General features: G+C 34.0%; 1 protein-coding gene across 4 annotated transcripts in view; it reads right to left on the bottom strand.

Annotated features, from left to right (window-relative positions):
- Positions 1-12,679, bottom strand: part of LOC105197189 (CD151 antigen) — a 154,460-nt gene that overhangs the window by 4,689 nt on the left and 137,092 nt on the right. For all 4 annotated transcript variants that reach the window (XM_011163438.3, XM_011163441.3, XM_026136848.2 and 1 more), the window contains 2 exons: positions 6,657-6,830; positions 88-249 (listed from right to left, as the gene is read on the bottom strand). In XM_011163438.3, the coding sequence (XP_011161740.1) occupies positions 88-249; positions 6,657-6,830 (336 nt within the window). The remainder of the gene's footprint in view (positions 1-87; positions 250-6,656; positions 6,831-12,679) is intronic.

Here is a 12,679-nt window from a genome sequence, read left to right on the forward strand (position 1 = left end):
GTTAAAAAAAGTCACTTTTTTGTCGAACTGTGTAATCAGCCAAGAATAGGTAGAAATTCGAAGCTGTGGCAGAATATTGTATCGTACCGTGTACTGAATATTGGAGGGATGATCCCTTTTCCCGCAAAGAAACGTCGGCGTCTTGCAGCAGCTGTCAGGTACGACGCTGCCATTCCGGAGGACCTCCTCGTCCTTATGCCACTCGCTCACGAGCCAGTCCTCGAATCTCAAGGCACCGCAGCATTTGAACTGCAAATTTCAATAATAATGTCTCTTACGATAACATTAGCAAAGTTCAAGGAAGGCAAATAAGTAATTTCCGTGCCGCGCTTTCGTTATGTAAATATATTTCTTTCTCAACCGCGTTTATTGAAGAAATTTTTAATCATTCCGTGAGGAAAGAGAAAAAGGGGTCAATAATTAAAAATTCTGTGACTTTAAATTAAATTAAAAATTCATAAAAGAGTATGTAAAAATACAATATTTTTGACAATACGAAAAGCACTTAATTAATATCGTATTTCTTTTGACGATGTTGATGACAATTTTTTATAAGATAAAAAAGTCACGTTCTAACGGAGAAAGTGACCAGCTTTTAAGCTGCATTAAAGTTTATTGTTTGTAACATAGAAGCCTATCCTTCTTATTTTTCCAGTTCCGTTTACGACGCGCGCAATAAAGTATACGCGGATAAGGTAGGATGGAGGATAATGATAACGGTGATAGCAATGATAATAGCCGCGTGCGATAATAACGATAGTGGGACGCGTTATACGCCGGGGCATCGCGGAGTCATTGAGAAACGGGGGTCAGCGGGGTCCGAGGAAGAACGGAGAAGAGGGGCAGATTAATGGAGGTGAGAAACGTGTTCCGGCGGCGGCAGCAAGTTAAATGGTAACTTTAATGCGGGCACGTAATCCCGCGGGATTCATCGCGCACCGGAACCATTAGTCGCGATAAACACTTCTACGGATCCTTTACACGTACAGCCGTTACAGTCAACGAATTTTGCCTTCCTTTCTGAACACGCATATTTCGGCACCCCGTGTCGTCTTGGGTACGTCGGACTAGTCCTCGCGGCTAAACTATCCACTGGGAAGAGCTTGCATTGTAAGCCGTTCTCGATCTATTAATAACTACAATGTTTCACAACAAAAATCTCGATGATTTTCGTAATGTATAGTTTATCTCTTTTAACCGTCTTATGAAGAAGAAATTTTTAATTACCTCGTGAAAAAAAGGGTTTCATTAAAGTTATTAAAACATTTGTAATTATAAATTAAATTAAATGGAAAATTCAGAGAAAAATATATACAAATACAATATTAATTTAGCGCATTTTAAAATTTTCGTTCACCGAATAAATTGAAGAAATTAGAAAAAAAGTTAAAGACAGATATTTGATGAATTCGTATAGAGGAGCGTTTACTGTAACGTCTACGATCGCGATCAATTATTTACTCTCTTCTATTAAATGGATGCCTCAGATGGTTCTTTCACAGGACTACCTCCAGAAAGGAAGAAGAAACGTTTTCTCTGGAAAAAGGGCACAAAAATCTTTTGATATATATCTCTTCCATGTGAAATATTCACTAAAAATTTATTTGTCTCTATGTTCTTTCTGTATTTCTACTAATTTGATTATCTTATAATTTTGTCGACGACAAAATCGAACGATTTTTCTTGTTGACACAAAATATATTGTTATTTTTAAGAGAATTCGATACATATGAACGTGTAAACGTATATACGTTCGTATATATGTACATACATCAGATGCGACCTTCGCGTTGTAAAAGTTAGTGTAATAAAAATCGCGTAAAAAATTTACGAATCTTATACAAGCAAGAAAATGTATCAGGTTCTCTCGTTTAAGAATATCTGTATCATATCTGAAAGCATTAACAAAAATATAAAAATTTCATATTTTTTCTATTATTACATATTTAACTATCTGTGTAAAATGCAAGCACAAATCTCTTACAGTATTTAAAATTATATAAAATACTCAAAATTTTTATTTTTTAAACCATTTGCATTTTAATGAAGATGTCAAGCTCAAATACTTATGTTTTGTATAAACTGGCATTTTACTCCAAAATGTTAGAAGAAGATGTGACTGCAGCTTATACACTGAGAAAAATAATCTGATTATATTAACAAAACTTATATGATTAAGTATTTCTGGTAAAATCAAGCAGAATTTCTGTTTATTATAACAAGACTCTGGTTATTATAATCAAAACGTTTAATAAATTTTACTATAATATGGTAATTTCTACAAGATTTCTGATTCGTCTGTTTTGGAACAGATATACTGGTTAAATCTAACAGAATTCCTATTAAATGCAACAAAACTTTTTTTTTACAGTGCATACATTTAACGATTTCACAAAATATTATCTATGCGACTGTCAAGAAATATGGCTCAAAACTGTGTAATAGTTATCTGATTTTAAAGTAAGCATTGAAATCACAGAGCTTAGATATTATTAAATATTATAAAGAGTGTATTTCACCACTTATCTTTCTGTATTCTTATAATACAAATCTTTACCGATTCTTAGTATCGGAATTCCTCTTCATAGTTATAGCTTTCCAACAGTTTAGTGCATACTTATGCACGATCAGATTAGCTAATCTCTTTATGGAAAAACTATAATCGAAGGGGCTTCTCTTCCCTCAACTGGAATCTTCTCCCGACTTACCTTACATAAAGAAGTAATTTGGTTATACATAAGTATTTTATATAATCAATTGCTGCATTTAGCAAAATGAAAACAGCTTTGTAATTGTAATTTATAAGATTTTGATGTTTAATAGAAAAATAAACGTAAAAAGATAAATTTAACATAATTAAATATTCTGTATGTAAATATTTCATAAAAAATATATTATAAAATATAAAAGTAAATATAAAGTAAAAATCTATATTTGAGTTTTAAAATTTAAATATTAGAACTAAAGATATAATCTTAATTTATATTTTCCTGTGTTTTGAATATTGTTGTAATATTGTTTAAGACTTACATTTTATAAAAATAACACAATTTTTTTTATAATATTTACGAGAAAAAAACGTTATATAATAAAAATAAGTATATAAATATTATTCCTAAAATATATGTTGAATCTTTTCCTTAAATAAACGTTTTTAACTTTTCTTTTAAACATGTTTAAATTATGTTCGAAATAATATGTTTGATTAGAACAATAGTTTTAAAACATATCTTTCACACATCTTTCATTTGTTTTAAACATAAAGTTTTTTTTTAACACAAAACAACCTGCTAATATATTTTATTTAATATAATTATTGTTTTATATATAAACAACGATATAAAATTTTCTTTGAAGAATTTGTTAATCTCTATTTAAACGACATTTTCATTTCAATGTCATAGTAATTATTCAAAAGCACAATAAGACTGTATGACTGTAGACTTTTGACAACAGTATTAAAAATTCTAATTCTTGGTTTCAAGATATTGTATTTCCTATCTGATATTTCTCTTTTCTTTCATTTCATAAAAATTACTGAATAATGAGAATATATTTTTCTCGATGAAACTATATACTTCACGTAGGTAAGTTCTGTCTGTGTAATCTCATTTTAATATTTAACATTTCGGAAATAAAGATGTTCTTAAAATATGCTTTAAACATAAAAGTTTTAAACCTAACAACTCTGCTAATCTATTTTATTTAATGCAATTATTAAAAATTAATTTGATAAGCAACGATCGATATAAAACTTGAAAAATTTGACGATTTTAATTTCATTATTTTATACTTATTCCTTATTTATATTATTTTTCTCCATGCGACAATAAGATAAAATCTAAATTAAGGGAAATACAGAAAGAATGTGGAGATAAATAAATTTTTAGTGAATATTTCGCGTGGGAGATGTATCAAAAGGTTTTCGTGCGCGAGTATTCACCAGTACTGATGTATGCGAGACATTTATTTCCGTTCGCGGAGTCGCCTTAAAAATTCCCGACGAGTGCTGCCGCGGTAAAACTCGATTTCCCAAACGGAATGAAATGCTTGTACACGTAGATCCTCTGTGTATAAATAAAATACCGGAATCCGGAATTTCCCGGGCTCGCCTCCAACGAGGGTTTCGCCAATTTCAGCGGACGGGGACGTTTAACGCCGCGCCGTTGTCGCGTGCACTCCAACCTCTCGCATCGGCGTTTCCATGAAGAAATGGAAACGAAAATCCTCCGACCGGGGTCGGCGGCCAAGCGGGATTCGACGGAAGGGTAAAATTGCGAGGCTCGATTTATCAATGGGTGTAGTGGGAGCGACTTAGCGCTCACGCGCCATTATCGGCACCGTAAATCGCATCACGTGTGTGCGCGCTTACACGGAGTCCGGATCCGAATCAAGATGCGGCACTTCGCATAAAATGGATCTAGACAGCGCGCGCGCACGCGATTAATTCTCCGCGATGGGAATAACGTCCTTTCGAAACGGGCAATACGTAGATACGGCTGGCATAATCCCTTTACCGCCGTCTGTCGACTTAATCCTGCAAATATAACGAGCAGGTTAATCCCACGATTACGAACAAGTTCGATCTGCACGTAAATCTTCGTTTAGATCATTGCGGGACGGGCGAGTGTGCCGCATTCGGGGACAGAGAGACGACGACGCGACGGATGGGACGCGAGAGATGCGAGGCGACGACGACGACGACGACGACGACGACGACGACGACGACGTCTCGCAAGAGACGAGACCGCGAAGTTTTTCGCGGTGAGTTCACCGCGACACTAATCGATTTATAGCGAATGGGCGGAAACTGTTCCGCGACGCGATAACGATGATTTACTATCGTAAGGTTCTCTCTAAGAGAGTGCCATAGTCGGCGGGGAGGACATAAATAAAAGTGCCTGCCGCGTGATATCGCGCGGCGCGCAAAAGCCGCCACCGCGCCGAGCCATTTCGAGTGCATTCGTAAATTAACGTCGAGCAACTGCGAGACGACGCGGGTGTGGCTTACTTCCAATCAAGGAAGCGCGTTATAAGAGCACGTTAACGCCGGAATTATTGCCGTTACCGTAAAAGAAAAAGGAAATGACGAATACCGATTTCAATTGAATCGAAGGGATTATGCTTTTGCCAAGGAAACATCGTTCGCGAATTGGCCGCGTCGCCCGCGATTAAGAGGGCCACTAGCGAATTCTGGAACATCCTCTCTATTTGGCGACGACGATCCTGTTACGTATTGACAAGCCATACACGAAACGTTTTCAGCAAACACTCGACGCCGGTATCATATTGCGTATTTCTGGCAGCACCGCAACGCGAAGCACCATCGAAGCACCGCCCCGCGGAAACGTTACTTGGGGGGAGGACTCGTGTAGCAGCGCGCAGAGATGGAACGGGAAATAAAAATGACAACGAGGGAGGAAATTGATACCGGGAGAGCGCGTACACCGGGTGTAGTCGCGATATCGGAATACCGGTCGGCGCGTCCTATTTTGTTTGCAATTGTTCGACGGCAGCGACTCATCAAGTACAAACGGGCACGTATATACGGGCCCGGCGCTTGAGAAGTAGATAGAGGAGAAGATGGTAATACGACTTTCATTTATATTTTATCCAGGGATGGAAAGCAACGAGTTATAGTATGTTACAATTTTCCAGAATAGTAATTGTAAGACCAGGGTTGGAACTACTCAGTGAAAATACTAACTTGTAACTTTACTCGTCACATAACGAGCCAAAGTAACGCGTTACCTTTTGCGTTACTTTTGCTCATGATCTTAAGGAGGACAAATAAGATCAATTTTCGAAAAAGAAAAAAAAAAAGAAAAATATTGTCATTTTTTAAAATACAATTATATGATTTTTATTGCAAGATTTGATTCCTCTAATTATTCTACATATACAAATATAAAGGTAGATTTATGGAAATATCAATAATTTATAAGATATTTTGTACTTTACTCTCGTACATTTTGACATAAAGTATAAAAGATATTTAAAAAAGTATTTTTTGAAAAGCAACGATGAACTTTCTTTTCATCAATTGATCCATCTCGTTATTCTGTACACAAAATATTAAGAGGTAATTATTATAAAATTAATAATTTACAAGATATTTCACATTCACATTATGTCAAAACATAACAGAACAGACATAAAATATCTTGAAAATTATTGATTTTTCATAAAAAAAAATTCATCTTAATACTTTTACATGCAAAATATGATGAGAAATTATTAGAGAAATCATATTGTGTAGTAAAAGTTAAATAATTAAAATCAAATAATTCAAATAAGTCAACCAAATAAAAATCAAATAATTTCATTTTAAAAAAAGGCAATAATATTTATACGACTCTAAAAACCTATTTTTTCGAAAATTGATTTTACCATTGTATATTATTTGTCTCCTTTCAGATCATACAATTTTTGTATGTAACATTTTCTTTTTCAAATGATTTAAAAAATATTTTACCGTTACCATACTGTACCTTTCCTACATCTAGACAAATATAGATAATAGCAAATACTATTCGTAAGTAATCACTAGAATTCATCACCTATATAACAGAAAGATATTACGAATGGCTGTAACACTTACAAGATCCATAATACCACCTTCTCCTCTAAGAAATTCCACTCGAGTTCGTACTTACTTCTTTCTGCATCTGGTCGATGGCCGCGGTTTCCCGGGATCGCACCGCGTAATTCTCCAGGAAGGTGCGGTTTAAATTCATCTTCAATTCGGGACCAACTTGTTCCTCGTAGAGACGCGCCAGCGCACCGACTCCTGCCTCCAGTACGAGCACTGCCATCACCACGAAGACATACTGTGTCGGCAGAAGAAAGGGAGAGAGGGATTAGGGTCGGTTAAAACAACATCGGGACAGTCTTCCCGCAATTACGCGGCTACAATTCATGGCGTTTAACGCCTCTATCTCGGCTAATGAAAGGAATGACGATGAAAGAGCAATGAACGCCTCTCCGTCTAACTGAATGGAAATTCTGATGAAAGCTGTCGAATGAATTCCATAGGTAAAAAAGATTAAATAGATCAAATTTTAATAAAAAGTAAAAAAAGAATTGGTTTATCACCAAGTAAACGCGCGCTTGCTTTATGTCCAAAAATAATTCCTAGCAATGATGTAATACGAAAGAACGATTTCTAACGTGCGCACTCCTTACAAACGCGATAAAGCCCGAGATTGAATCTGTCAGATCTACTATCATATTTTCACAGCAAAGCTTCACGCGTCGTATAACGGTATTTATTTTTCGCTGTTATTCTCTTCCTCGTAGCTTTTTCACGCCAAATCATCGATTCATCCGATTCAAAGTACGAATATTTCTGTTTTACATAGGAGAGAGAGTTGCTGAATGCACACCGGTCTCCTAAAGCTTACCTCTTCATTTTATATTTTTATTTAATATAAGTAACATTTAAACAAATACAAAAATGAATAAAAACAAATAAAAAATAAATAAAAAATAAGTAAACAAACATTTAACAAGTTTTATCTTTTACATTTTTGAAATACAGGTACATACTTCTGATGTAAATTTTTCAATTTATATAGTTAATAATAACGTAACAATACAATTTTATTTTAAATTGTTATATTTGAAAAAAGGATTTGTTGGAAAATGTTTTAAATTTATTGTAAACACATATTTAATGTAAAAATTAAAATAATATTTTAGTGAAATCTATCAAGTTTCCTTACCACCACAAATTTTACTACAATATAAATAATACTAATATAAGATTAATGACTAATAATAGTAAAAATACAATAATAAATTGTGATATATAAAAAAATACGTCAATTACAAAAATAAATTTAAGCCAGCGTTATTTTGGTTTTCTTAAATTTCTTAAATGTTCTTAATTTATTGTCATTTATTAATTATTAAATATATTTAACTGCTTTTTTGGTACATTATTAATAAAATAAGTATTAGTTAATGATTCCTTATATTTTTAAATACTTTCATTTATAAATTCTATATTTTCGAAGACGATATGATTTAAGAGATTACAGGTACGCTTTAGGCGATCGGTTTTCTAAATCACCTCTTTCGCAGTATATTACAGAAAAACTTATAACAAAATTATAATTTGTTATTATTAAAAGGTTTGACATGTAATAAATGCTTGAAACATCAAGCTACAATTTCGAACTTTGATTTGCACTCAAAACAGCATCAAACGCAAAATGTAATAATAATTTAAGTGGTATACATTTGGCAACTCTCCCCGATTTCTCGTATCGAAAAATATACATTTTGTATATTCTGCATATAAAATTTTATAAAACACTAAAATATATATATATATATATATATATATATATATATATATATATATATATATAGAGAGAGAGAGAGAGAGAGAGAGAGAATGCGCGTGCGTAGATTTCAAAATGAACGATGTTTATTACCGCTTTTGCGTAATTTGTAATACGGATTTACTGCGCAAAGCTGCTGGCGTACACGGAGATTCACCTCACTCTTTCAGAGTCATCGTCCTCCCCCTCTCCTTTGTTCCTATCCGTCTCTTTCGTAAAACCCAGCGCGATTAAAATTGCGTAACGTCCACCGAAGCTTTTTAGACTTTTCATGAATATAAGCTTCCACCGAGGGACGACGAGACGCGCGTCCCCTTTCCTATGAATATTCAAGCCGCGGTGACTATCGCTCGTTCATACTTTCGCAAGATTTTACCAAACTCGGAGAAGGGGAGAGCATGTACACCGAGAAACATAAGAGAAGGGCCTTATTCTTATTTAATAATTCGACAGTTATTAATTCTGTAACACAGAGTAGCTTTTATGGATTGTGGCATCGCGCGCTTAGCTTCTGAGAAACTTGGCCGAACCACGAGAGAGAACGAGGTGTGTATTAGATCGATGAAATATTGGTTGATATACAGCGAGAAGAGCATGGAGAATAGAGAAGCTGTATTGGCAGCTAATTTGTGATCGATTTTCAAACTATGGGCTGAGAATTAAGCTATATCGCGCAAGTAAACGATGCTTTTGCATAAACACTTGGTATTCCTAGCATACGATAAAAACAGTAAGCGTATTAAGAAAAAAAATGGTTACAATTACCATAATTCAACTATAATTTATAATTCTTTTCAGAGTTAACTATATTTATAGTTGTTTTAATTATACAAATTATAGTTATTATTACTACATAAACTGTAAAAAAACAGTAAAAAAATGGTTATATTCATTATAATGGCGATTGTATTTACAATATAAAAATGTTTTATTTTTATCACTCACATCTTGATATTTTTTGATACTATATTAATAGTAGTAACACTATATATATATATATATATATTAATTGAAATTATTAAGATTTATAGTAAAATTTTTTCTTAGTTGATACAATATAAGATTATTACATGAAAAGAACGATTGTGTTAAAGTATCCACAAATTTTGCTAAATATAGATTTGATAATAATTTTGTTGGATTTTTAAAATAATTATGTATGACGTTTAAATTGATTGAGAACAATATTTTGCAGCGTTTATAATTGTTGACTGAGACTATCTCAGTGAGACATGACCTATCGAATCGACATCTAAACAGTTGATGTTTTCGATATCGAATGAATATTGATTTGACATCAATTCCTTTATCATTTTCTTACTTTCTACATAATTTATTTTAAGAGTCCAATTATTTTTAATTCTATATCAAACAGAATTTTTAGATTTTTTAGCAAAACCGTACTAATGTCGTAGCAGTAATAACTATAAAAAGCTTTTAACTATAATTTCGTTTTCTACAAACAAGTCCACAAAGTTAAATTTTTAGGAAACAAAAAATTTCTCATTTTTAAACCGTTTATTGTGCAAATATGATAATTTTTTTTATAGACATGTGAGGACAAAGTTTTAAGCTTTAATTAATATTTTAAGAATTTATTTAAATGACAAAAATAAAAATCTTTGGACTTGCAAAAAATTTAAATTTATTTCATGTTTATCCTACATTTATTTTACATTACAAATTTTTTCTAACATTAATTATGATAAAAGTGAAGAAGAAAATATTTAAATATACAGCAACTTTTTCATTTTTTATTTAAAAATTTTTACAACTTACTCTTAATAAAAAACATTCTTTAAATTTCTCTTTATTTAAATTTAATAATTTGTTTCCGAATAATAAATATAAGAACAAAGGTTTAGATTTTGATTAATATTTTGAGAACTTTGAGAAATTTAAAGGATTTATTTAAATCTTTGGATTTCGTTAAAATTTCTTGTAATTTTACTACCTTTATATTTATATTTCCCCAATTTTCTGTTTGATTCTTATTGAAACAAACTGTGTATAATGCTACTGACAGAAAATGATTTGGTAATAAAAATACAACAAAAAAAGACTTATTTGATTTTTATAGAAAAAACCTTTCATTTATTTTATCATGCTGCTATAATCATAAATATCAAACATTTTTCTCTCAGTGTGATGGTGCAGAAACTAGATGATTGAGAACTTGCTGAAGTTGATGATTTAAACATTTTATGATGTATTCGTATTGACGAATCTTTTAAGATTATTACGTACCTCGGTTACATCTCAAAATATTTCAATCCACATAATTAAAACGTTCTAAGGTAACTCAAAACTGACAGAAAAGACAAATAATGGAATTTACGTGTTACGAAATTCTTCCGGAAAGCTTTGGAACGTAAAACGGTTTGAAGATAAGTACTTCAATTATAATGGAAAAATGGACCGCGTGAAGGAATACGCCGAGTTTGCGGAAAACCGCGCTTACATCGACCTTAAAGCTGATTAACGTGTTTTTTTAGTTCCCCCTAATTAAATCGGGGCGTTCAAGTCAAACGTAATACACGCGAAAAATTAGAGCAGCCTGCGAGAGTAAGACGGCGATGATCGATCGGGTTACCGTGTAAACGCACGCAGTCGAGACGCCGCATGCCGAGCTAAATCGCGGAGTTTGCCGACATACGACGCAATAACACATGATAATTCATAATACCAGATTGCTCAACGAGAGCGGACAACACGGGGTGAACGTTCTGCGTCAACTTTCATCTTTGTAGCCGTTACTCAGTATCCGTTTCAGCCATTAAGTCGGAGCAAGGAAAACGAGCAGGCAGAGAGATGAACGCGGATCGCGATGACGTTTCCGCTTCCTTCGACGCATCAGTCGTTACTCTGAACTGCAGTGCGTCTGGAAGGGCAACATCGTTGAGAGGCTGCGACGTTCGCCGCCGGGTCTCGGTGCCTACATGTACCACGTACTAAGTGTAGGTACATATTAGTACCTAAGTCAATAAATCGCCCGGGATACATATACGTTATGGCGGAAACGGCGCGGAGAGGGCAGAAACGTACGGCAATCGACAGTTTGCGATTGGTGAGGAGGCTGACAGTGAAAGAGGGAGAGACGATAGATCAAACGCACCAATTGCTTTTCCACTGTATAGCTATTCTATATCTAAAATAAAACAAACACACACGTACACGCACACGTATGATCATTTCGCCCGAGAGTCGGAAGCTAGTTGAACGTGCTATGTTCTCGAATAATTGTTAGAGGCCGGCGCTTTTGTTGGGAACTAACGTGCGCCGAAAAACGTGCACCCTCGGCTATCGAGTCAAGCTTGTTGAAACGCAAATCGAAACGCGAAGCGCAAGCCAAAACACAATAATCCACGGGAGAGAAAAAAAACGGCCAAAGTGTAAAGCGTAATACGGCAGATCGTACGGTCTGAAATGTGCGTGGGATTTAGCGTTAAACACGCCATAAGTAATATTATACTTAACATTTTACGTTATGAGAACTTTTATGTGAGCATGCAACAGTGTAATACGTTTCTTTTAAAAAAAGCTTCTTCATAATGAAAAGCAGAGGAGTGTGAGAAAAAATGGGAAAAAATTACGTTTTGGTGCTTTGTAAGTGTAAACCATTCCTAAATTAGCCAGGAAGATATTAGTTTTCTCTTTCCTCCGCATAAAATGTCCGCAGTATTTTAGAATTGCAGCGAATCCAGGAACTTGCAATAAATTTAGTTAATGTTTTTAATCTTCCGGGCATGAATAGCGCATCCTATTGTGTCCGTCGTTATACATAGTGCAGCAAGATAAACTTCGTCTTGAGATTACCGTCGCGAGACATTGAGAATGGAGTTTAAGCCGGTCATGGTTCTTGGACTTAACACGAGCCTGTGATGGAAACAAGAGGAAGTGCCGGATTGCGAGTCGCATGGAGAAGACAGACCATGAATGCACGAATGAGTACTATATTTGACGAGATGCCAATTACAACTACTACTCTAGTGTAAACTTCAACACAAAATAATTACTCTTCATCGTTCGATATTCTAATTAAACGTTGTTTGTTAACAAGACTTATTACTACACTGTTAAATTCATAATGTCGAATTGTGCCCAATGAGTTACTTTTTTTTTTATTATTCCTATCTCGCTACTCCTACTCAATATATTATTAATTTGACTAAAGCAATGGACAGTAATTTGAACAGACTAAGTAAAGAAGCATTAGCTACGGTCGAAGCTGGTTCTTGACGCTTGATATTATTTTCAGAGTTGGATAAGCTGATACATTTTTTAAATTAAATTAAGTTACAGTTAATGGCTTATAACATTAATTTAGTTAC

The sequence above is a fragment of the Solenopsis invicta genome, chromosome 3 (assembly GCF_016802725.1).
Source record: "Solenopsis invicta isolate M01_SB chromosome 3, UNIL_Sinv_3.0, whole genome shotgun sequence".
Classification (NCBI taxonomy): Eukaryota; Metazoa; Arthropoda; class Insecta; order Hymenoptera; family Formicidae; genus Solenopsis; species Solenopsis invicta.